Source organism: Megascapheus bottae, chromosome 15 (genome assembly GCF_031878675.1).
Source record: "Megascapheus bottae isolate mThoBot1 chromosome 15, mThoBot2.hap1, whole genome shotgun sequence".
Lineage (NCBI taxonomy): Eukaryota > Metazoa > Chordata > Mammalia > Rodentia > Geomyidae > Megascapheus > Megascapheus bottae.
In genome coordinates this window covers 26,570,109-26,596,594 of record NC_143523.1, presented here as the reverse complement: position 1 = coordinate 26,596,594, position 26,486 = coordinate 26,570,109, and the positions used below count along the sequence as shown (strand labels likewise).

Genomic DNA, 26,486 nt, shown 5'->3' with positions numbered 1-26,486 from the left:
ACTTTAATATATGCATTAATTTTCTAACCACTGTGTTATTTCAATAGTATTTGAACCTTTCAATTTTGCATTCTGTGGTTGATTTGTAATTAAGTGTAAACATTGTTGTGACCCATTCTTGATTATCTGTGCATATTTATGTAATCTGTGCGTATTAAGTAATGCTTGTTCTAAATACTTTCCCTTCTTTACTGTACATTTTTATTGGTATCAATCATATTGGCATGTGCATTCATGCAAACATCTTATGTGTTTCATTTCCTTTAAATGAGAGACTGAAATCAGCCTAACAACTTTTCTGATTTTGGAGGCAAAGTAGAGAATGCATCAATCCTCACACCTCACCATGGAATCACATGGCTTTCCATGTGTATATGGAGTTCCAAAAATGTATATTTGATGGTAGGTATATTCCATTTAGGTAGAAATAAAAATAGGTGAGTCTACCAACTGGTTGAAGAGTCTACGTACTTAGAACACATCTCAAGATGTTATATACAGTGAACCACATGTTTAAATATTCATTTCATGGAACATACAGAATATCCACATATTCATAACTTCCCAATTGCTCACTAATCTGATCATCAAGATATATACTCTTCATCTGACTTCTGTAACACCTTTATAAAACGCCTTTATAATAATAATTTGAAAAATGCATGAAAAGAAAACCATTTCTGGAGTAATGCTCCAGATGTTGTTGACTTTAGTACTTCTCAATCATGACTGTACATTTACAACCATGGATGTTTGTATTTTAAATAGCAATATTTGATCATCAACAAGTACAACTAAACCATAATCTCCCATGTTCTCTCTTGAAAGAGACACATGTCTACAGGTCATTCCACCTTTATCTCTATCATCAGGACAAAGTCTAATCCAAAGAGATAGGAAAGTGTGTCCACCTAATCCATTACAAACACATTCTAGAATCATGCAGTCTTAGGAAGCATTATAAAAGGTTTGCACTGCAAGCTCACAGGACTCTCAGCAAGGAGAGAAGACCTCCATGGATCCAGTAATTGTCCTGGTGCTGGGTCTCTCCTGTCTGCTTCTCTTTTCCATATGGAGACAGAACTCTGGTAGAAGGAAGCTCCCTCCTGGCCCCACCCCTTTCCCAATCATTGGAAATATTCTGCAGATTGATATTAAAAACATCACTAAATCCATAAGCAATGTAAGTACTCTGCATGATCCCCTGTGGTCTCTGACAAGAGAGAAATTAAGCCATATTTTAAACCTACTGATGAGGGTGCACTAGAATAATTGATTCTTATAAGGTAAAACACTTATATAAAGGTATATATGCCCGTGCCTTTTCCAATTTATATTTTAATCATGGAATGAAGTAATGTGTTATAACAGTGGGTTATTGTCCATTGGAGTCTCAGTCACAAAAATGCAAGTGTTATGGTTTTTTCTCCCTACCTCAGGTCAAAAGACATGTTTTAATGCTTTTTTTCCCTTGATGATCCATGCTTAAGAACGTGTTGTGATTAATATGTCAATTAAAAATACATATAGCATATTAGACATGGATTTTGATTCAGAATCTTCCTGAAAGTTGCACTTCTTTTAGAACTTATGGAGGATTGTGAAGATGAGATAACATTAAAAGGAAAGACCCTTAGGGGAATTCTGATGTTGTCAAAATCTACTTGGATTTTTTTGTAATGTCTTTATGTGGGACCAGGAATGCTGCAGGGAGAGAAATGATTTAGGAAGATGTTTCATGCACTGGCGCAGCCTGTGGGGCCCACCCTCTGTTTCTACTGCAAGCAGACCCCAAGTGTACCTGTGCTGAGTTTAAAATGCCACTTTCCCTTGTCCTTGGAAGATTCTTAACAGTAAGAGCTTCACAGGTTATTCAGAGCCAGTTATCGGGATATTGATTTGATGGGCAAAAGAGCAAAATAATTCTCATGCATGAAATATTCAATAAGCAAAAGTTGAAGTATGAATCTTGTCTTCATTATCCATGGTGCTCCAGAAATTTAGATTTCACAGGCCTCTGTTTCTTTCTTTGTGAAACATGACATGCCTGCTATGCATTTTTATTTGATGATGAATTAAATGGTGTATCAACTGCCTGATCCATTGCATGGCGCATTGTAAGCCATCTCTATGTGACCATTGTAACATGTTCTCTGTAATGAGTAAACATTGGAAGTATTCGAAGTTGTGTTGGAAATAAAAAGAAGCATACAAATACAGTGATGGCATCACTTTTAGTGAGGCTCCCTCTAAGGAGGAAATGGTGACTTCATTTGCTAGTTTTTTTTCCCTTCTTATTTCCAGTTTTCCAAAGTCTACGGCCCCGTGTTCACTCTGTATTTGGGCATGAAGCCCACTGTGGTGTTGTATGGATATGAAGCAGTGAAGGAAGCTCTGATTGACCATGGGGAGGAGTTCTCTGGCAGAGGCAGGAATCCATTGGTTGAAAAATTCACTAAAGGCTTTGGTAAGTATACATATGCATGTGTGGGTGTGTATATTTGTGTGCTGGGCAGAGGATGTATTGATAAGGAAGATGGAAAAAGCAGCTGATCTTTAGTCAGAGTTTTGCAATCCCCGTGGCTCTTGTCTGTTAGTTTGTGCTTACTTTTGGTCTCCATCCATGTTTCTGCTTCCCTTCCTCTAGGAATTGGTTTCAGCAATGGGAACAGATGGAAAGAGATGAGGCGCTTCTCACTCATGACCTTGCGGAACTTTGGGATGGGTAAGAAGAGCATTGAAGGGCGTGTGCAAGAGGAAGCCCACTGCCTGGTGGAGGAGTTGAGAAAAACCAATGGTAGGAGCTGCTTTACATCTCTACACAGGGATAGAAACAGCTCCATTAATTGCCTTCTGTCTGAGATATGGATTCTTTTCGTTTTCACAACAGAAATCATGAATGGATGTTTCTTTTCTTTCTTGATGCTGATAACAAATGAAGGCTGCAATATGAGCTTTAAACCTTTGCACAGCTCATGGCTGGTGCTCTACCATTTGAGCTACACCTTCAGCTTTTCTTCTGGTGAATTATTATAGGCATCATCGATTGGCACTGATTTGGGTGCCTGGGCTTGTTGTCAACCAAAATTCACAGATTTTAGCCTCCTGAGTAGCTGGGACAATACTAACAAAGCACTTCAGTGCTTGGCTAAATAGTTGTTTTCATTTTCTTCTCTGAAGTCTTAAAGAACCATTCTGCCCTTTTGGTCATTATAGGAGAAAGAGCCATCTAAATGAACAGGTGGTAATGACCTATTGACTCTCAGAGATCCACACACAGATGCATCTACATGGTTGCTCATTTTCCTTTTGAATATAATTTAATTTTAATGTCTGGAGGTGTTACAGTTGTATTTGCCAGATAGAATGTGCATTACTTCTCACATATTGATACCCCTTCTCATGATTTTGTCACCATTTCCCTCTGCTAGCCCCTTCCACTCATCTTTTCTCCTCCCTATTTCAAATATACAACTAAATGTATATATAATATACCAAGTAAGAAAGTCAGGTACTGTAACAATTTGAGATTAACCAAAGTGCAACACTAGAGAAGAGAAAAAAAATAGTACATTAAGAGCAACTGTCACTCATAATTAAGCTCTTGTTTCCATGTCCTGGAGGTCCATTAATTGGCCTCATCCTATATGGCCTTATGTATCTAGGGTATGATGGTTGCTTATTTTCACAGGCATTTCAGGGATTCCTCAGTAACTATCTTTGTAATTTTGGGTTGTCATAGTGTTGAGCAACATATGATTTTATTTCTTTCATTGTCTCCTAATATAATTCACAATAAAACTTATTTCTCTGCAAGGACCATGCAGTTGCAACAGATCAACATTAGTTATTTTTTCTTATCTTGTACTTTTGAGTTTTGTTACACATTTTTTGAATAACTCTACTATGTCATGAATCTGTAAAATACACAATTTGAGTTGATTAGATTTCAACAACTAAAATTCTTTCTTCAGGCTCATCTTAGTATATCTTGGTTCAGTTGTCAGTTTTACCTATACCGTTTCTGAATGTTTATTGGGTTTTATGTTAAAAATCTCAGTAATGACTCCTATCACCCAATGTACTCACCTATCAACTCCTACTCACAATGGATGTGATTGTCCCCTTGGATTCTAAATGAGGTGGCTCTTTAAATTCATTCTTCCAAATAAAATGAAGGACTGAAAATCAAACATAACCTGTGACTGACGCATGTGTTGTCATAGAAAATCTCCACAACTTTTAGAAACAAAAGCCATATAATGAGTGATAGTTGTCCTTAATGTACTTTGTTATCTCTCATCTCTTTTGCTGTCCCTTGGTTATCTCATATTGTTACAGTATTTCACCTTGTTATCTGATATATTTTATATATGCTTAATTGGTTATTTGAAATTAGATAGGGAAGGGGGAAACAAGTTGAGTGGCGGAGGTGGGGGTGGGGAGAGGAAAATGGTGACCATGACATGAGAAAGGGTATCAATGTATCTGAAGTAATGCACCTTCTATCTGGTGAATATAATGTAACCCTTCTATTAATCACAATAAAATATATGAAAAAATAAAAATAATAAGTATAAACAAAATCTCCACAATTTCCCAAGTAAACATCCCCATCATAGTTAAAATAAAGCTCTTTTTGACAGCTTATTCAAATTTAAGTCATTAAGTAACCTACCTACACGTAACCAACTCAGTGACCATTCTGTAATGCAAACGACTCAAACATGATATTTTAGGGTCAATGAAGTAGACTCAGTGGCAATTTATATATTCATTATTTTCTAATAGCAATTTCACTATCCAGAGAATGGACAAAATAGTCCTTTTCAAGATTTATCTGTTAAATGATGGGTATAACCTCAGAGATAGACACATTTGAAAAATATAACATATTATTCATCCCCAAATCCCAAATGTTCATCCTTATCCATAAATTGAATTTCATATTTGATTAGGCTTATTGTCTATTCATTTCCTGAGGATAAATTCACTTTTAAATACTAAATTGAAAAAGAAGATCCCATTTATGAATTTTTCATTTAATAAAAGGTTATTATTTTTTCCCTTATGTAACATGAATGCATTCTACTTTGTGCTTTGATTTCTTCTAGTATTTGAGCTGTAGTAAATCACTCTTTATTTTCTCTGAATTGATGATTCAAAAAAGGTACATTTATGTGACAATCTGTTCCTTTCTATCTCAGTGCTGTTTAGTATCAAATTTGCAAACAGATGTAGTATCACTCAGAATGCTTGACTCTTAGGCTCTTAGGTATATTTTGTCCAAGTAGCATACAGCTGGGATTACAAGACTTGTCCTATACCTATAGGCAAATTCAATTAGTTTGTACTATCCCAGTCATGCTTCAGGGAAAGTGATAGTCCAGTTTAATTGCAAGTGGATGTTTGGCTGTTAGAGGAATTAATAAGTACAGCAGTAGAGATGACAAAGGCTAAGTATTTCACATGAATATCTCATTTGTTTCTAACTCTTCAGGTTCCCCCTGTGACCCCACCTTCATCCTGAGCTCAGCTCCCTGCAATGTGATCTGCTCCATTGTTTTCAAGAATCGTTTTGATTACAAAGACCAGACTTTCCTTAACATGATGGAGAAATTGGATGATAATGTCAGGATTCTCAGTTCACCATGGATACAGGTGAAGCCAAGATATTTCCTTCCTAAGAAAACACTTGTCTTCCCTTCCTCAACCAACCAAACTTATATAAAGAGCTCATAGTAAGGTCAACACTCGGCAATGACAGTGCTACCTAGAGAGCCATAGAGTGCTATTCAGGAAGTTCCTGCCTATGCCACAGTGTTCTAGTGTTTTTCCTATTCTAGTTTTGTAATAGCTTCAAACTTTGCCATTTTATGTTAAGGCTCTTTATCAATGTTGAGTTGATATTACTATAGGGCAAGAGAGAGGGATGTACTTTATTTTATGCCATTCCAAAATGGAACAATGATGCTTCTTGGAATTGTCCCAGGAAGCAGGGAAGGGAGGCTGAGAGAGAGCAGCAGGGGAGCTGAATATATCTGGATATATTGTATGGCCGGGCCCTGTTGACTCCTGCCTAAAATTCTAGTTACTCAGGAGACTGAGACCTGGAAGATGGAGCCTGCCAGGGCAGAGGAGTCTGTCAGACTCCATTTCCCCAATATCCAGCAAAAAATCAGGGCAGGAAATGTAGCTCATGCAGCATAATGCCAACCATGAGCAAGAAAGCCAAGCAAGAGCCTGAGTCCCTGAGGACAATCCCTGGTACTGTCACCAAAAAGAAATATACATTTCATTTACATAGGGGCAAGTCAAAATGAAAGCCTAGGACAATTAATTGATGGTAAGGAAAAGGAGAAAATGGTTATAAGCTTCTGAGAGGGATGTCTAAGCCTATAGTTTACTCCTACTGAAGAAAAAACAAAAATATAGGATGAAATCCACCTAATGAACTCAAGCTATTAATTTGCTATTTCTCATTAAATCCCAAAGGCATATTGCTATAAATTCCTCTGTTCCATTGCACAAAGATGCCTAGTGGATCAGAGGATATCTAGGTCTTTCGTGAAAGCTTATATTTCCCACTGGTTTATTTTCCAATCTGATAGCTCCTATTCATGTCATTACTGGGCAAAAGTATTTTTCCTTGCAGAGGAAGCCTGTCTGTTACAATGGAAGTTATAGGAATCACTGAGTAGAGTCAGAGCCTTTGCTGATTCTGATGCAACTTAGCGGACAAGGTACCCTGGGTAGAAATGACAAAATTGTACTATAAAACGTCCTCACAATGTTTTCCTTGTATTGATTTGGCTACCCTAAACTCTGCAAAAATTAATAACTATAATAATTCAGTTACATGCTCTAAAAGGAGATTGCGTTTTTGGGCCTCCTTCAACCCCTTTTAGTTTATATGTTCCATCAAAAATTCCCTTTAACCCTAGCTACTCAGGAGACTGAGATCTGAGGATCGTCTTTCTATGCAATCCAAGAAGGAAAGTTTGTGAGATAGTTATTCTTAAATAAACTACTCAGAAAAAAGGAGGAGTGGCCCTATGTCTTATGTGATAGAGTACAAGCCTTGAGGTAAGAGGCTCAGGACAGAGCCGAGGCCTTGAATTCATACCCCAGCACTGGCCAAAGAAATAAAATTTCCTTTGATTGCAGGTATATAACATTTCTCTTTACAGATATATTTTCTATCATGAACACATACACAGATATATTGTATATATCTAGTATTTATACACAAACATTAACAATGTTTTATATATCTTTTTATCAAAGTAACGTACAGAGCAGTTACATTTACATTTGCAAGATAATAGGTGCATTACCTGGCACACACTGATACCACTTCTTATGTTTCTGTCCCTGGTTCTCTCCCCCAACCCCCTGCAATCATCTTTTCCCACTTCCCTTTCCTATTTCAAATAAACAAATAAACTTATATACAGTATACCAGGTAACAACATCAGATACAGTAACCATATGAGATTAACCAAAGGGCAACAAAGGAGAAATCACTCAAGGTAAGGCTCTTGTTTCCATATCCTGGAGATTCTTTCATTTATTCTTATCCTATATGACCTTATGTACCTAGGTTTTGTGCTATGATAATTCTCTGCTAGGATAGTCCTAGATGTGTACTAATTATTACAAATGAGGGAAACCATTGAGCCTATGTTCCTTTGGGTCTGGCTTACTTCACTTAATATGATTCTTTCCAAGTCTTTACATTTCCTCACTATTGTGGCAATGTCATTCTTTCTGATGGCATCATAGAATTCCAATGTGTATAAGTACCACATCTTCTTGCTTCAATCATCTACTGAGGGGCATCTGGGTTGGTTGCATAACTTTTACTATGGTAAATAGTGCTTCATTGAACATTGCTGTGCTTGTGGCTTTAATTTGTCCTTGTTTCTGGATGTTTGGGTAAATGCCAAGGAGTGGAATTGCTGGGTCATAGGGGAGCTCTATGTTTAGTCTTTTGCGGAACTGCCATACTGCTTTCCATAGTGGTTAAACAAGTTTCACTCTCACCAACAATGGAGTAGCAATCCCTCCTGGCTATATCCTGGTTGATCATGACCATTCTAACTAGAGTGAGGTGGAATCTGAAAGTTGTTTTGATTTTCATTTCCTTTATGGCCAGAAATGTCGGGCATTTCTTCATATGTTTATAGGCCATTCTTATTTCCTCTTAAGTGAAGTGTCTCTTTAAGACTTTGTCCCATCTTTTAATGGGATGATTTTTCTTTGAAGTTTTGTTTTGGAGAGATTCAATTTTTTGAGCTGTAGATATATTTTAGATATGAGGCCTTTGTCTGTTGTATGGTTAGTGAACATCTTCCAATCTGTTGGCTATCTATTTAACTTGCTAGCTGTATCCTTTTCCATACAGAAGCTCTGCAGTTGAATGTAGTCCTGTTTGTATACAAACATTTTTATTTAATAAATTATTGTTTTGACTTTTAGATCTACAACCTCTTCCCTGATGTCATTCATTATCTACCAGGGAGTCATAAAAGTATATTGAAAAATGTTGCTTATATGTACAATTATATTTTGGGGCAAATAAAAGACCATGAAGAATCACTGGATGTTAACAGTCCAAGAGACCTCATTGACTGCTTCCTAATTAAAATGAAACAGGTAAAATGTTAAAAATCTTCACAATTATCTGAATCCTTGAGCATTCTGTAAACAATGAGTATCTGGTGTTATGAGAGGTGTCTAATCAATCAGACCAGTAACATCTGAAATAATAACTTATCACTCATGTAAACATCTCAAGAAACTTAAAATTAATTCATTAAATAATTAGAATACTTCCTCTTTTCTTTATATAAAAATCTAAGCTGGGCATGGTGGATCACATCTGTAATCCTAGCTATTCAGGAGGCTGAGATCTGAGGATCTCAGTTCAAAGCCAGCCCAGGCACTAAAGAGACTCTTATCTTCAATTAACCACTAGAAAAGCAGAAGTGGTGCTTTGCCTGAAGGGTAGGGGGGTAGTCTTGAGCTGAAGAGTTCAGGGACAGTGCTCAGGCCCAGAGTCCAATGATGAATAGGAAAACAGAATCTAAATAATGAGATCTTCAATGAGCTAGAAACCACAGAAATAGAAACAATTGCCATGCAAAGTATTGTGTAATTATATAATGATGTGTGTCATTATTATATACTATATAGAGTAGAATACCTAATTAGGTTGGACTTTCTGCATCTTCTGTAAGATAGAATTGGCTTGGAGGAAATAATTCTGATGATCCTTAATTAGTCATGATTCATCATCCTCAAAATATGTTTTTCCATTGTGTATTAAGATATATCTATAGACACATGTTATATTATTACATTTTTTGCCTATTTATTTATTTATTTTTGCCAGTACTGTGGCTTGAACTCAGGGCCTGAACAACATCCTTGGGCTTTCTCAAGGCTAGTACTCTACCACTAGAGCCACAGCACCACTTCCAGCTTGTTACTATGTATGAGGAATGGAATCCGGGTCTTTTCTACCACCAGGGCAAACTCTGGGCCCTTCATGTATTTATTAGCATAATAATTTGTTAATGGCGACTCTTGTGGTAATATAGGTGAACATAATATATTTTAGTCAGCTTCACCACTCCCATTACCATCTGCTCTTCTCTCTTGGTATACAGAGTTTCACTATGATCTTTCACATAAACATACAATGAATGTATTTTACATGTAGCATAGGTGTATAATAATTTCATAGACAATGAATAGATGATATATATATACACATAAATATGATGTGCTGAAATGAACTAATTAAGGTTGATAACTTGTTCGTTCCAATGGTGATTATTATAAAATATTTATGACAATGTATTTGAAATTACAGCAAATTCTGATTACATATTTAATCCTCTCTTTCCTCCAATTGCACCCTCTTATGTTGTTTTTTCACAATTTACATCTTTAATATATTGGATAATGATAACATTCATCTATGATTTTTACTTCCCATATTTCCTTTAAAAATGTGCATAAACTAAATAGAAGTTGAATACAAAATACAGTGTAATTCACATTCATATTTATCTATAGGGTTCTATTCACCAAGGATATATATTTATTGATAAGGTATTGATTTGTTATTCAATGTCTTTAGTTTCTACTTTCAAGCTGACTCCCCTTAGCATTTCTTGTATGGTATTGCTATTCATGAGAGATTCTTTTCCCATTTTACCCCAGGAGTATTAATTTTCCCTGCATGGTTGTGGGATATGAGACAATATTAGCATTTTAGTCCATGACAGGGAATTCTTTCCACCGCTTAGATTTTCATTAATTTTTCCCAGCATTTATACAGCCTCTATTATCTTAGATAATGTTCCTGGCAACTAGTAAATCTCCAAATTCATTTAGAAGAATGGAAGTTTTCATATTGGTGTTTAAACACCCTAGAGAAATTTTACTTAATATTGAAGAATAATGTAACTTCACGATCATAGAAAAGTATGTAAAGTTGGGCCAGGAGTTTGGCCTAGTGGTAGTGTGCTTGCCTAGCATGCAGAAAGACCAGGGTTCAATTCCATGGTACCACATACATAGAAAAAAGCTGGAAGTGGTACTGAAGCTCAAGTGGTAGAGCTCTAGCCTTGAGAAAGTCCGAGGAGAGTGCTCAGGCCCTGAACTCAAGATCAGGACTGGCGGGGGGTGGGGGGGTATGTAAAGTTGATGCTACCATAGTTTAATTTGATGAACTTAGAACATATCTGAAATTGATAGTGTTAAAGGAGATGACTCTTTTCCTAGCAAGTACAAGTTTTGAGGTGTTCAGTTTATTTTAATTACTTTAGTACATAATATTACACCCACCACAAGTCATCTGGAGATTATAAAAGCGTGATGGATTTAATGCTGTCCCAGAGACAAGTTAGAAAATAATGTATTTAATGATTTCCTCATTCAAAATTTAAACTGCAACTTTGTTGACAGCTTAATGTTGCACCATCTTCCAGTCCTTGGTCACTGCCTTATCCATTCTCTCTTTATGTCAATGACAAGTTAATGTGACCATTTTTTCCCACCCCTTCTGGGACTTGGGTCCTGAGCACTGTCTTTGGGCTTTCTCAAGGCTAGAGCTCTACCACTTGATCCACAGCACCACTTCCAGCTATGGAGGAACTGAACCCAGGCCTTCATGAGTGCTAGGCAAGCACTCTACCACTAGGCCAATGTCGCAGTCCAATGTGAACAAGTTTGTCCTCATGGTTTAGAGCCTCTTCAGCTAATGCAGTCCTAATCATTGCTTCCCAAGTTCTCTACACCCGGCCACTTGGTTCTTATGTCATTCCTACTGCCTGTCAAGCCGAGGTTTTGTGCCTTTTGGCATATTTAGCATTTTAAATCTTTGACGCAATAACTTAAATTGCAATGAGTTCATACTTGTAATCCTAGCTACTCTAGAGGCTGAGATCTGAGGCTCAATGTCTGAAGCCAGCCTGGGCACAAAAGTCTCTGGTACTCTTATGTCCAGTTAACCAGCAAAAAGGGGGGAACGGAGTCCTGGTTCAAGTGCTATCCCACTAGCCTTGAGCAATAAAGCTCAAGTACACCACCCAAGACTTGAGGTGAGGTGAGTCCCCAGGACAAAACATTATCAACAAAAAAGTTTAATTGCAGATTCTTACTTTAGACTTGTAATATCTATATGTCTAATTTTCCTCCTTCTAAAAATTGATTTTCTGCTTCTTTGAAAATTGGAAAAAATGTAGGTATTAGTGGCTTAAGTGAGAGGTGAGTTTCATGACCTCAAATCCAGAGTCACTGCACCATATTGGTTTAAGTAGGGATAATACAATAGCCCCTGGATCTTTAGGCTCAAATAGTGTCACCCCTGCTGTGTCATTGTTCATTTCTCTTAGTCCTTTGCTCTCCAGGTTCCTATGAGATTCTGTAGATGCACTGTAATTATGGGTGCTGGTAAATAATATATAATTGTATCCAATCCTAGGAGCAGGAAACTCACAAGGAGCCACTGGAATATACGACTGAGAATTTGACAGTTCTTACAAATGATTTATTTGGTGCTGGGACAGAAACAATGAGCACAACCCTGAGATACTCCCTGCTGCTCCTGATGAAGCATTCCCATGTTGCAGGTAGGTGAATTTCAGGTAAACTTGGGTAAGGTGCATGTCATTTGCATGTCATTAGGTATGTCTCACAAAATAACATTCCATGTCAGCAGAAATCAGAGGGAAGTGAGGAGAACAAGGCAGTAGGAAAAGCAATATTTATTATAACAGAGTACTATAATTATGGAGTAGCTATGATAATATACTTCTTGTATATTACATAAAGTCATTGTACTTCAATATATAAAGTATGTGACATGTACATGCTTGGTCTTAGCCCGCCTCAGTCTGCAGTCTCAATGGCCTGGTGGAGGGGGTTGTTGGGGGAAGGGGCAGGATTCTGAGTTCCTTGTCCCCCCACCTCGGTAATTCCCAATCTTTCTTGGGTGGGGATGAGTGGGGTCTGGGTTAAGTTCTGTAGCTCATCACCAGCTCTGCTTTCCCGAGGGTTTGGGGGACCCCATGGGCTACTTACTCATCAGAGTTTGTCTGTGAGCTGCTCTGTGGTGTTGGAGGGTCGGTTGTTCATCTCCTCTCTGGTGTCAGCCGATGTCTGTGCTGTCTTTCCAGGCTGTGTGAGATTCCGGCATCTGGATTCTGCAGATTGCTGGAATTCAGGGGTTCCTGGCCCTGGCAGGGCGTAGAGGCTGTGTGGTGAGGGGTGGAGGAGGGGTCCTCGCGTTTTTATTCTTTGATAATGTTGCTTATAAGCAATATCTGTGTTTCTTTTCCCATTTGAATTCTTCTCTATTGCTTCTTAAATTTGTAGTTGTTGATTTCTTAATATTGTTGGCTCTTAGGATTGCCCAATTCTCTCTTTTAGTGGGAGAGAGCTAGGCTGGGTCCCTACTCATTCCATCATTGTCCTCCCTGTTTTTTTTTTTCTTTTTCTTTTTTGAGAAGGTAAACCCAGCCAGGCACTGTGGCTCATGCCTGTAATCCTAGCTATTCAGGAGGATGAGAGCTGAGGATCAGGGTTGAAAGACAGCCCAGGCACAAAAGGACTTGAGATTTTGAATGCAATTAACCTTTAGAAAATGGGAAGTGGGGCTTGGCTCAAGGGTAGGGCCATAGCCTTGAGCTAAAGACCACAGGGACAGTGGTCAGGCTGAGTTCAAGCCCCATGACGAAGGAGGAGGAGGAGAAGGAGGAGGAGACAGAGAAGGAGAAGAAGAGGAAGAAGAGGAAGAAGAAGAAGAAGAGTAGAAAAGAAGAAGAAAAAGAAGAAGAAGAAGAAGAAAAGAAGAAGAAGAAGAAGAAGAAGAAGAAGAAGAAGAAGAAGAAGAAGGAGGAGGAGGAGGAAGTGGAGGAGGAGGAGGAGAAGGAGAAGAAGAGGAAGAAGATGAAGAAGAGTAGAAAAGAAGAAGAAAAAGAAGAAGAAGAGGAAGAAGAAAAGAAGAAGAAGAAGAAGGAGGAGGAGGAGGAGGAGGAGGAAGAGAAGAAGAAGAAGAAGAAGAAGAAGAAGAAGAAGAAGAAGAAGAAGAAGAAGAAGAAGAAGAAGAAGAAGAAAGCTAAACTCTATGGCACTATTAAGAAATTATAAGGTTATTTAGCAAGTGCTTACGTGCATCCAGGTAAGTATTCTATGAGGCATATATATTTATTTAAACCTGGAATCTTGTTGAGATACACTATCATACTTTATGTAGCACTGAATTACCCTGATCAATGTGTCACTTTCCTCCTATCTCACCATTCCTTGTTTGTATCTCAACCAGCTAAAGTGAAGGAAGAGATTGACCAAGTGATTGGCAGGCACCGGAGCCCCTGCATGCAGGACAGAAGCCGCATGCCCTACACGGATGCAGTGCTGCATGAGGTCCAGAGATACATCGATCTCTTACCCACGAACCTGCTCCATGCAGTGACCCGTGACGTGAAGTTCAGAGGCTACTTCATTCCCAAGGTGGGCTTATTTCTTCTCTGTGAGCTTCCATAGGAGACTGAGTTTCTGGGTTCACTGCGGGATTCTGCTCCTCCACACCACAGGAGAGAGCTGCAAAGTCTCACAGTTGGCTGTCCAGGAGACTTTGTGTTATGGGAAGTTTGGGGGTTTTACATCCATGCAAGTAGAGCTCTGGAATCTGAAATTGTGAATTTTCAAATTTTGATTTCCCACTTAATTTCTTTGTTTTTGGGTCCTCTTCTTTTTCTTCCTTTGTTCTTTTTTCCTAATTTGGGGGGTGTCTACTTAGTGTTTGTATTTCCAAATGAACAGACAAGCTTATTTTTATCCATTTCCCAATATGCTCTGCTGGGATGTTTATTATGCCTATAGAAAAATTATAGATATATTGGGGGAAATGTTACCTTAGTTTAATCAGTTCATGAATAAGTCCTACTATACTTCCAAATTATCTATGCTTTACTTTATTTTCCAAGTAATATTTTGTTTTCAATAAAATTGATTACAAATATTTTCATAGACTTTCTCAAAACACTTGGTTTCAACTGTTATTATTTTATTCTTTTGTTGGACCTGGGACTTGAAATCATGGCATGTGTGCTGTCAGTAAGCTCATTAGCTCAAACCTAGTACTCTACCACTATGGCCCACAGTACCATTACCAGTTTTCTGGTAGTTAAGTGGAGATAAGAGACTCATGGACTTTCCTGTATGGGGGCTGGCCTTAAACCACGAGCCACAGATCTCAGACAACCAAGGAGCTAGGATTACAGTCATGAGCCACTCGTTCCTGGGTTGATTGTTATTATTTATAAGGTGCCTTCATATCCTTTGTACCTGATACAGAGAAACATAATTGCTTTAATCATTCTGATGACCTCAAAGTAAGTAAACTTATGGCATTTCCAATCATTGCTGATAATTCACCTGTAGAATTGTTTAGATTTTTTGGGTGCATAATAAATGGGGTAATATTTTTTTGTGTGTGGGTCATGGGGCTTGAACTCAGCCTGGGTGCTGTCCCTGAGATCTTCAGCTCAAGACTACCCCCCAACCCTTAAGCCAAGTCCCACCTCCCATTTTCAAGAGGTTAAGTGGAGATAAGAATCTCAGGTCCTTTTGTGCCCAGACTGGCTTTGAACCTTGATCCTTGGATTTGAGGCTACTGAGTAGCTAGAATTATAGGCATGAGTCACTGTGCCCAGCTGGGATAATTTTTTTCTTCTTGTTGTACTTCTTTATTTTTCACCTAGTTCTTCATATGATGTTTCTAATATATCTATTTTGTCCTTGATCTCTGATATAATTTTTTCTGTTTGGTCCAATGTTTTCCACTTTTTTAAAAATTAGTTTTAAAACCCTGCGTGGTGGTTCAAGCCTGTAATCCTAGCTACTCAGGAGGCTTAGGTCTGAGGATCAAGGTTCAAAGCCAGTCTGGGCATAAAAGGACCTGAGACTCTTATCTCCAATTAACCTCTACAAAATGGGAAGTGGGGTTTGGCTCAAGGTAAGAGGAGAGTCCTTCAGTTGAAGAGCTCAGGGATATTGCCCGAGCCCAGGGATAGGGTAGTAGCCTTGAGCTGAAGAGCTCAGGGGTAGCGCCCAGTCCCAGTTCAAGCCCCATGATCGCTCCCACCAAAAATTGTTTTTACCTAGCTATCCAGTTCTAAAATTTCACTTTAACTCTTTCTTAAGGTTTTTGTATCTTTATTGAACTCCTCACTTGAATATGGCATGGTTTGCCTTACTGCATTCAGCTGCTTATTTGACTCTGCTTCAGATTCTCTCATTTTCAATAATGTACTTTGTTATTGAAATCATTGTACTTGTAATCAAGCTTTGAGTTCTTTGACTCTCTTCAACATTTTTAAAATCTATATCCATGAATTGTTAAATTTTGCAGATATTTGCATATTTTCTATGTTGTTATTTATCTGCTCTGAAGCCCATTCATTTGTGGAAAGTCTTCATTACCTGTAGGTCTAGTGAAGATTTTTTTTACAGAAGATTGAACTAAGAGATTTTCACTGTATTTCTTTAACTGTTTTTGTTGATCATAGAGCTCTAACTATTCTAACACTTTGAGTCACAGAGCCACTTCCAGTTTTCCGGTGGTTAAGGGCCATTAAGAGTCTCACAGACTTTCTTCCCAAGTTGGCTTTGAACTGCAACCCTCAGATCTCAGCTTCCTGAATAGCTAGGTTTTGTGGTTTGAACCACAGGCACCCATATATGTAAGTAACTATGTATGTATATGTTTATATGTATATGTACATCCATGTATATAATATGTATACATACATACATGTACACACACAAACACAGTGTAGCTTCTTTAACCTGTGTGTGTTGTGTCCAGGGCACAACCATATTGACATCACTGACATCCGTGCTGCATGACCACAAGGAATTCCCCAACCCAGAGATATTTGACCCTGGACATTTTCTGGATGAAAGTGGGAACTTTAAGAAAAGTGATTACTTCATGCCGTTTTCAACAGGTAATGCAATTTTATTTCCATATCTCAAGATCTCTCTGGGGGTCGGGTTCATTTGGCACTCATGTGGTGCCTCCTTTGGGGCTGGCATACTTGTACTTAGCTCATGATTAGTAGTGGCACTTTGATGGCTCATGAACTTTTCCCTGTTCATGCTATATCCTTATGGCTTCACCAGAGCAGTGGGCCTTCAGTTAGTCTGTGTTTTTCTTCCTAGAAGAGCAAGGAAAAGCATAGAGCCTTTGCAGTCTTTCTTTGCATATGTCATAATGATATGTTCCTAAAAAGTGAGCCTCATTCAGACTGCCTTCATTTACCATCAGGTCCCTCCCAAGTCTTTTTGTGGCATTTGTCACCCCCTGGTTCCTCTATAGCATGCAAGGTCTCCCAAAACTCAGGGAACACTGACAGCAGCAAGAGAAAACAGCCACAGATTACAAAACAGCAGGATTGGTGAGGGGGAATATTAGCCAAGTTATTGCTTTCTCCTACTTTAATATTAAACAGAAAATGGAGTAAGGAACATCTTGGACATTTGCGGGAGTTCAAAAGGGATTGAGAGTAGATGGCAGATAGAGCACAGCATTCTTTAAAAAGTCATAAACCACACAGCAGAACATTTGCTCTCAACCCAGATTGTCAAAACTGTCACATAATCTTAGGGACATATCAGAAATGTGTGGCAAATATCTTTTTTTTTTTTTTTGCCAGAACTGGGGCTTGACCTCAGGGCCTGAACACTGTTCTTGGGCTTTCCTCAAGCCTAGCACTCTACCACCTAAGCCACAGCACCACTTCCAGTTTTTTTTTAATCTATGTGGTACTGAGGAATCGAACCCAGGTCTTCATGCATGCTAAGCAAGCACTCTACCACTAGGCCAAACTCCCACCCATGTGTGGCAAATGTATTACAAAGATTCCAGAGCACTCTCTGCTCTTCTTTCATTTCATGTGTCTTGGATATTGTATCTCCACAGCTCCAGTATGTATGCTATGTGTCTGGATATGGAGCAGCCTTCCTTCTCCGATGCTGTGACTTTTGTCTGTTTGCCTGTCTGTCTGTCTGTTTGTATGTTTGTTGACAGTAAGGATTGAACTCACGGCTTGGGCCTTGTTCCCCACCTTTGTTGCTTAAGGCCACTGCTCTGCCTCTTAAGGCCAAAACTCTACTTCTGTTTTTTTTGGTGTTTAATTGAAGATGAGAAAGAGTGTCCTACACTTTATTACCCTTAGCTGACTTGGAATCAAGGTCCTGAGAACGTAGTCCCTGAGCAGCTAGGATTGGAAACGTGACTCTCTGGCCCCCAGCTAATGCTGCCTGTGGTATCTGGTTTAGATGTCACGGGGATAGGCAATGATCACTCTTCAAAAATTCACTTGTTTTATACAAAGGGAAACATTTTAACTACTGAGTAAATCATTCTTTCAGATGATTTGGTATATCAGTGAAAATCTGAACAGGATAATTGGGAAGCTGACTGAGGGCAGATTACATTGCTCAATGGTACACAAACAGTACACAAAGGACAGGAAATGTCGTCCATGTCTTCATGTCTGTAAGTGAAATGTAGCACAACCAAAAGGATTCTCATGATACAATACTTTTAACTTATGGACTGGAGGCTGATAAAATGAAGAGCTAGGCAATATATTAAAATGCAAAAAGTCTTCCCTGAATATTTTTCTGTGTACAGGTTACATGAGTAGTATGAATGTGTTCTTTTACTGAAACACAGATGTCTCTGAAATAGATAAAGTTTAGCATAGGAACCTAAAAATCAAATGTTTATAAATAGTATCATAAAACCCATGAAACTTGTACCATATTAAAGACTATTACTACTTGAATTTATCACCAACACTTCATGAAGAAATTATTAGCAAGTCTATTTAATGTATGAATAAACTAAGGCTCAGCTAATTTGAATAACTCCACCATATGGGCAGTGAGTGACAGAGTCAAGGATTTGACTTGTGAGTTGACTTCAATAGCAGCGTTTCTCATCAGTATCTTTACATGTGATGAATCCCACTTGGAGTCTAGGGTAGGTTTAATTCCTCCACCCCTGCATGTATGTCACCCCATAGAGCCACAAGTTTGGAGGAATCGCCAAGTACATGGTCACAGGTCTTCCTGATAGATAGGCATAATACTAAGAGAGAAGGGATGGGAGTCGGCCTCCTGGATAAGCACAACCTGTATTAAACCCTCTTCTCAACCACAGGGAAAAAAATGCTATTGGAAGTATAATTGTCCTTCAGAATTATGGGCCCTCTTCTTAGTAGAGAGCATATTTGAATAACTGACATAATAATTCAGCAACCCTAACCCAGCATAGAAAGAAAGACAAAAGGCAGAAAAAAATTAATAAAGAGCATCTATCATGTAGAAATAATTACATGAAGATAGTATCTTTTTTCTTTTCTTTTCTTTTCTTTTTGTTGCAAGATTTTAACACTGATTTTTACATCATATTTCAAATGTCATGTTTAGCAAACAAGTATTCAAGAAGGGAATCTCTATATGCAATCACTGGCACATAGATTTTTAGTACATATGAAACTGAGGGTTTGTATGTCATAGATATATATTTATATAATAAAACACTATGTCTATAGAGTAAATATCCCATCATAGATTTTTCTGTCTATGTAGTTATATTTACATCTCCAAGACCATGTCCATAACCTTGGGTACCCAAATATTGAGTAGTCATTCTTGTACTCTTTGAATCTAATATCCACATATCAATGAGCCTATGCACCTGATTTTCCTTTGGTCTTGACATATCTTACTCAACATGATTTGCTCTAGTTTGATCCACTTCCCAGTGAATGCCATTATTTTATCTTGTCTGTTGGCTATGTAGAATTCCATTGTATATATGTACCACATTTTTGTCTCCATTCATCAGTAGTTGGGCATCTGGGTTGTTTCTATCACTTGGTTATTGTGAATAGTGCAGAGATGAACATGGCTGATCAGGTGACCTTATCATATCCTGGTTTATGATGCTCAGGGTAGATCCTCAGGAGTGGTATGGTGGGTATCGTAGGAAGGTCTATTTTTCAGATTTTTAAGAAACCTCCAAACTACCTTCTAGAGTGGCTGAACTAGTTCACATTTCCACTAGCAGTGCAGTAGGGTTCCTCTTTCTCCACAGCCTAACCAGCATTTGTTGTTGTCTGAGTTTAGAATATTGGCCATTCTAGTTGGGGTAAGGTGGTATCTTAGGGTTGTTTTTATTTGCACTTTCTTTATGACCATGGATGATGAGCATTTTCTCCTTTTCCCCCCATTTTAACCTCTTCTTTGTATAAGTCTCTCTTTAGTTCCTTTGCCTATTTAATGGTTGGTTTGTTGGGTTTGGGGTGAATTAGTTTTTGAGTTCCCTATAGATACTGTATATTAAGCATTTGTCTAATGTATTATTGGTAAATATCTTTTTCCCAGTTGGTTGGCTATCTTTTTACTTTAGTAGCTATACTTTTATCTGTGCAGAAATCTTTCATTTTTAGGTAGTCCCTTTATTGAGTCTTTTCCAATCTCTGTGACCCTGGGACGCTGTTCAGGAAGTTTTTGCCTATGCCTGTAAGTTTCAGTGTCTCTCTGACGCTATCATGTAACATTTTCAAGGTTTCTGGACTGACATTGAGATCTCTGATCCATTTTGAATTAATGCTTGTGCATGGTGAAAGGCTAGGATCAATTTTTAGTTTTCTGCATGTAGCTGCCAATAATTGAATAGGCTGTGTTTGTTCCACTCTATATCTCAGGCTTGTTTGTTGAGTATAAGTTGAATATAGGTCTGTGATTTCATTGATTTTCTGGTCTATTTTTTTGTGCCAATACCATGCTGTTTTTGTTATTATGGCTCAATAGTAGAGTTTGAAGTCTGATATTGTAATACCACCTGCATTGCTCTTTTTTTGGTGTGCCAGTCATGGGACTTGAATTCAGGGCCTAAGCACTGCTCTTGGACTTTTCTCAATGCTAGAGCTGTGCTACCACTTGAACCATAGCACCACTTCCAACTTTTTTCTATGTATGTGGCACCAAGGAATCGAACCCAGGCCTTCGTGAATGCTAGACAGGCACTCTACCACTAGGCCTAACACCCAGCCCTGTATTGCTACTTTTGCCTAGAATTGCTTTGGCTATCTAGATCTTCATTGTTCCATATGAACATCTGAATTACATTTTCTATTTCAGTAAAGAACGTTCTTGGGATTTTGATGTAGATTGCATTGTACTTGCATATCACTTTTGGCAGTAGCCCACCCATAGGCATGGGCTGGCTTTCCACTTCCTGGTATCTTCTTTAATTTCTTTCATTAGGCTTTTATACTTTTCATTAAACAATTCCTTTCTATCTTTGATTAAGTTAATTCCTAAACATTTTATTCTTGTGGGGGAAAATAGGATCATTTTCTTGATTTCTCATTCCGTTTGTTTATTGTTGGCATACAGACAATTAATGACTTTTGAAGGTTGACTTTTTTATACTGCCACTTTGCTAAAGTGGTTTATTAGTTGTAGGAGTTTGGGAGTGGAGTATATTGGGTCATTTAGGTATAGGATCATGTCATCTGGGACTAGGGATAGTTTGATTTCTTCTTTCCCTATGTGGATCCCTTTGATGTCCTTCTCTTGCCTTCTTGGTCTGGCTAAGGGTTCCATTGTTATATTGAAGAGAAGTGGAGAGAGTGGTCATCCCTGTCTAGTTCCTGATTTTAAGGTAAATGGTTCTAGTCTGTATCCAGTTACTATAATACTGGCTGTATGTTTGTCATATATGGTTTTAATTATTTTAAGGAATGTACATCCTGTTCCTATTTTTTCTAGTGCTTTCAACATGAATGGATGCTGTGTTTTGTCAGCTGTATTTTCTCAAATGCCTTCTCAGCATCCAGAGAAATTATTATATGATTCTTATCCTTAGCTCTATTGATATGACATGTTACGCTAATTGATTTATGAATGTTAAACCAGCCTTGCATCTCTAGGTTGAAGCCCACATGACTATGGTATATAATTTCTTAAATTTGTTTCTGGATTCTATTGGCTCGTATTTTATTGAGGAGCCTTTCATCTGTGTTTATTAGAGAGATTGATCTGTAATATTTTTATTTTGTTGGTTCTTTCCCTGGTTTGGGGATAAGATGACATTACCTTCATAAAATGAATTAGGTATGGCTCCTTCTGCTTCTATTTTCTCAGAAGAGTTTCAAGAGTATAGGTATTAATTCAATGTTTAAAAGTCTTGTAAAATTCCATAGTGTGATTGTCTGGACCTGGGCACTTTGCTTGGCAGGTATTTGATTGCTTCTTTTATCTCATTGTATGAAATTGGTTTATTCAGTTGACTTACTGCTTCTTAGTTCAATGTGGGTAGCCTATATTTATTTTCCCATTTGAATTCTTCACCATTGCTTCTTAAATTTGTAGTTGTCGATTTCCTAAGTACTTGGCTCCAATTCTTTCTTTTTGTGGGAGAGAGCTCAGCAGGGTCCCTGTTGTTTTGGCACCATCTTCTTTCTCCTGTTTTTCCTATAAATATAATTTGGTTTTATATGGTTTGCCTTCGAGTTTTTCTTTTAGAAATGTATCTTCAAAATGTAGTATAAATGAATACCAACTCAGGATAATTCTGTCTTAGGCTTCCTGTGGTGGAATTATAGTTGTGCTGAACAAATAACAAACTTTCCATGATGTATTCATTAATATTATACCTTGTTCGTGCACCTGTACATCTTTCCTCCTCTCCGTGCATCCACATACCCTACATTCGGAAATTCACTGAGAGAACATTGACACTGTCTTTTGCCAATTACAAATGCAGTGCCTCATGTGCTCATACATATAAGGAGTCATTTCCTGCTTTCATTTTTATTTTTTAAACATTTCAGGCAAGCGGATTTGTGTTGGAGAAGGCCTGGCCCGCATGGAGCTGTTTATATTCCTGACCTCCATTTTACAGAACTTCAACCTGAAATCTCTAGTAGATCCCCAGGACCTCAATACCACACCAGTTCTGAATGGGTTTGCCTCCCTGCCACCTCCATTCAAGGTCTGCTTCATTCCAGTCTGAAGAAGAGCTCTGCTGTGTGGCTCCAGCTGGGCAGCAATCTGCAGTTCCTTCCTCTGAGCCCCCACTCAGCACCTTCCCCTGTCAGGAATGCCTTCTCACATCTCCCCCCAGATCCTGAAGACCCATTCTCCATATGGAGGGTTTATTGTGTCACTACCTAATGATACTGACAGTTCTATCAGATTTATAACAGCTGGTCTTCCTGAATTGTTCCAATTTTAGCATGTGTGCTGCCTCAGCAAGAACCATGCTTACAATTTTAAACATATGTAAAGAAAAATCCTAAGCATTCTCACCCAGAGAACCCAGAGGGGGCTACAAGAACAAAGGTATCATGTCAATGTTCACCTAATTGTAGAAAACAATATTTATTAGATTGGACTCCAGGAAATGAAAACAAGAAGGGATAACAATATTTGAGAAGTAATGTACTCACTCACTACCTTGCACATGTAATTATATCCCCGCTATACATCACCATAACAATAAAATTTACTAAAACCCCCCAAAATGTGGCATGTATACACAATGGAGTTCTATGCTGCTGTCAAAAAGAATGACACCACCCCATCTGTGAGGAAATGAAAAAACTTGGAAAAAAGCATGTTGAGTGAAGTAAGCCAGACCCAAGAAACACAAGTTCCATGGTTTCCCTTGTTTGTAATACCTGGTATATCTGTAGGATTTTCCTAGCAGAGGACCACAATACCACAGTAGCTATGTACATATCTCCATATAAGCTGTGCTAGGGAAAATGAACTGCAGCACATGGAAGGAAGAGGTTTTACTTTGTGTGTACATGTTTTTTAATGTACGAGGTGAGGTTATTTCTTTTTTATTTCATTTTTTCCCCTTATAGCTTATCCCTTGTTGTCATGGTATATGATCTTGGTACCCTCTGTATTGCATATAGGTTTATTTAAATTGGGGCAGGAAAGATTAACAACAAAATGGTGAGATGAAGGACAAACTGTGAACCAGTGTAACAATGATACTCACAAAATATTGCGGAAAGGGACTTTACAACTTGGTGGAAAGGTGAGGGTTGGGGGGAAGGAATGCGGGAAGGATAACAATGTTTGAGAAGAAATGAACTTACTACCTTATGTATGTAACTGTAACTCCTCTGTTTATCACCCTGACAATAAAATTAAATAGAAAAAAGAGAAATCTCTTCTGCCAATCATAAATGAAACCAAGATCACCACCACCACCAGTTTTGTTTTATATCTCCTCTATCTTCCTGGTTTCAAGTGCCAAAAATCAGCAAAACAAAATTATAGACATAAGAATTGGCCCATTGAATTTACCCAATGTCCAGAAACAAGCACATGCTAAAGCCACTAGCACAGTGATGTTCGTTGTAGCATTATTTACCATAGTGAAGATATGGAACCACCGCAGATGCCCCTCAGTAGATGGATGACTGGATCAAGATGATATGATACTTATACACAATGGTATTCTATACTGCCATTAGAAAGAATGACATCACCCCATTCATAAGGAACTAGAAAGACTAGGGAAAAAATCATATTAAGTGAAGTAAGCCAGACCCAAAGGAACATAGGTTCTATAGTTTCCCTCATTTGTAATGATTAGTACACATCTAGGACTCTCCTAGCACTGGATTACAATAGCTCAAAACCTAGGTACATAAGGTCATATAGGATGAGATTAAATGAAAGGAACTCTAGGATATGGAAACAAGAACTTTATCCTGTGTGGTTGTTATTCTTAATGTACTATGTTCTTTCTCTTCTCTTTCTTTGCCTTTATGTTTAATCTCATTTTCTTACTGTATCTGATGTTGTTACCTGGTATACTGTATATAAGTTTATTTGTTTATTTGAAATGGAAAAGGGAAGGTGGAAAACAAGATGATTGGGATGGGGTGGAATAGGGAAATGGGGACAAAAACATGAGAGGGGGTATCAACATACTAGAAGTAATGTACCTACTACCTGATGAATGTAACTGTAACCCTCTATACATTCTCCTGACACTAAAAAATAAAAAATAATTGGCCCAGTGGGCAATGGATTTGCTTCCCTCTCACCCTCATTCCAGTTCTACTTCACTCTGTCTCAGGAGGCCCACCCTCTGTCTGATATTGTGTGTGCACTTCCTCTCAGACACTGGCTGCCCTCTTCACCCATGCAGGATGCCTTTCCTCTCCTCAACATTCACATCACCTCCACTGCTCGAGGTCCAGGAAACACATCTCCACTTCTAGAGTTTGTAGGGCCCACTGCACAAACATACCTGTTATTTGTCATATTCTCTTATAGCTGTTTGACCATGCCAATTTCCAGTGCATAGCTGCAGCTGGGTGGTTATCACTGGTATGTTATCACTGAAAAAACAACAAAATGATTCACAGATGCTATTTTGGAGTCATTTCTCCTCTGCTGTGTTCTTGATAATAAGGATTCTTGATGATTCTCACCATTCTCAGATTTTTCTTTCCCCTGTCAAGGAAGATGAAAGAAACCAGAAATGCAAAGAAGTTGCTTTCCTACACAGTGATAAGCATAGGGAATGTAAGGGGAGGATGGTAAAAGATAGAATCAGCTGAGTGTCACCCACAGTTTCTGGAGGCGTTAATTCAAACTAATGGTAATTCTTAGAAGGAGATCCAGCCTGTAGGGAAATAGAATAGGAAGGAAAATACATTGAAGTTAGAATTCATGACCCTGTTTTGATGTTACCGTGTGACTAGAGTGATGTGTGAATTTATGCTTCTGCATTTGAGTACTATTCTTCACTTTTTTTGTGTGCCAGTCTTGGGGCTGGAGCCGAGGGCCTGAGCACTGTACTAGGGCATTTTCCTCAAAGCTAGCACTCTGCCACTTGAGCTCATCACCACTTTTGTCTTTTTCTATGTATGGGGTACCAAAGAATCGAACCCAGTCCATGATACTCTTATATCCAATTAAGAAGCAGAAAACCAGAAGTTATGTTGTGGCTCTAGAGCTCAAGAACAGCACCCAGGCCCAGATTTCAAGGCCCACAACTCACCAAAAAAATGAGAGAGAATGAAAGAAATAAAAAAAGTAAATATATGATTCAATCCACCTAATGAACTCAAGCAATTAATTTGATATTTCTCACTAAATCCCAAAGGGATATTCTGATCAACTTCTTTGTGAAAACTTACATTTCCCGCAGTTTGTTTTCCCATCAGATATCTCATATTCATGCTATTACTGGGCAGAAGTACTTTTTCTCACAAAGGAAACATATTTGGGACAATGGAAGCTACCAGGAACCACTGAATAGAGTCAGAGTGTTTGCTGATTCCTCTGTGACCTGGAGGACAAAGCAGCCTGGATAGAAATGACAAACGAAGGCGCCAGGAGTTTGGCCTAGTGGTAAAGTGCTTGCCTTGCATGCAGGAAGACCCGGGTTCAATGCCTCGGTACCACATACATAGAAAAAAGCTGGAAATGATGCTGAGGCTGAAGTGGTAGAGCTCTAGCTCTACCTGAGCTCTACCTGAGCTCAAGCCCAGGACTGGCAAAAAAAAAAAAAAAGAAATGACAAACGACTATGAAACATCCTCACAAGGCTTTCCCTTGTACTGATTTGGCACGCCCTAACCCCTATATTAAATAACGACTGTGTGATCACAGAGATGTCAGTTAGATGCTCTGGAATGAGACAGAGTTTTAGAGTATTCTTGAATCCCTCTCACTTTATATGTTCCATCAAGATTTCCCTTCAAGTTGGGCACTAGTGTCACATGCCTGTAACCCTAGCCATTCAGGAGGCTGAGATTTGAGATCTTAGTTCGTGTGTTTCTAAACCATCCCAGGAGGAAAGTTTGTGAGACTCTTCTACCTAAATAAACTACACAGAAAAAGGC

The 26,486-nt window shown here is 38.4% G+C and overlaps 1 protein-coding gene across 1 annotated transcript; it reads left to right on the top strand.

Annotated features, from left to right (window-relative positions):
• The first annotated feature begins 988 nt into the window (after positions 1-988).
• Positions 989-24,639, top strand: LOC150054044 (cytochrome P450 2C5-like). Its single transcript, XM_090346218.1, has 9 exons — positions 989-1,183; positions 2,305-2,467; positions 2,648-2,797; positions 5,501-5,661; positions 8,482-8,658; positions 12,005-12,146; positions 13,841-14,028; positions 16,388-16,529; positions 22,437-24,639. The coding sequence occupies exons 1-9, from the start codon at positions 1,016-1,018 to the stop codon at positions 22,616-22,618; spliced, it is 1,473 nt and encodes a 490-aa protein (XP_090202344.1). The 5' UTR covers positions 989-1,015; the 3' UTR covers positions 22,619-24,639.
• Positions 24,640-26,486: the final 1,847 nt, after the last annotated feature.

Bases quoted from the DNA above. Each gene is read 5' to 3' on its own strand.
- LOC150054044 (XM_090346218.1), top strand. From the start codon at position 1,016: ATGGATCCAGTAATTGTCCTGGTGCTGGGTCTCTCCTGTCTGCTTCTC. The intron at 12,147-13,840 runs GTAGGTGAATTT...TATCTCAACCAG, and splicing joins GAAGCATTCCCATGTTGCAG to CTAAAGTGAAGGAAGAGATT. The intron at 16,530-22,436 runs GTAATGCAATTT...TAAACATTTCAG, and splicing joins CTTCATGCCGTTTTCAACAG to GCAAGCGGATTTGTGTTGGA.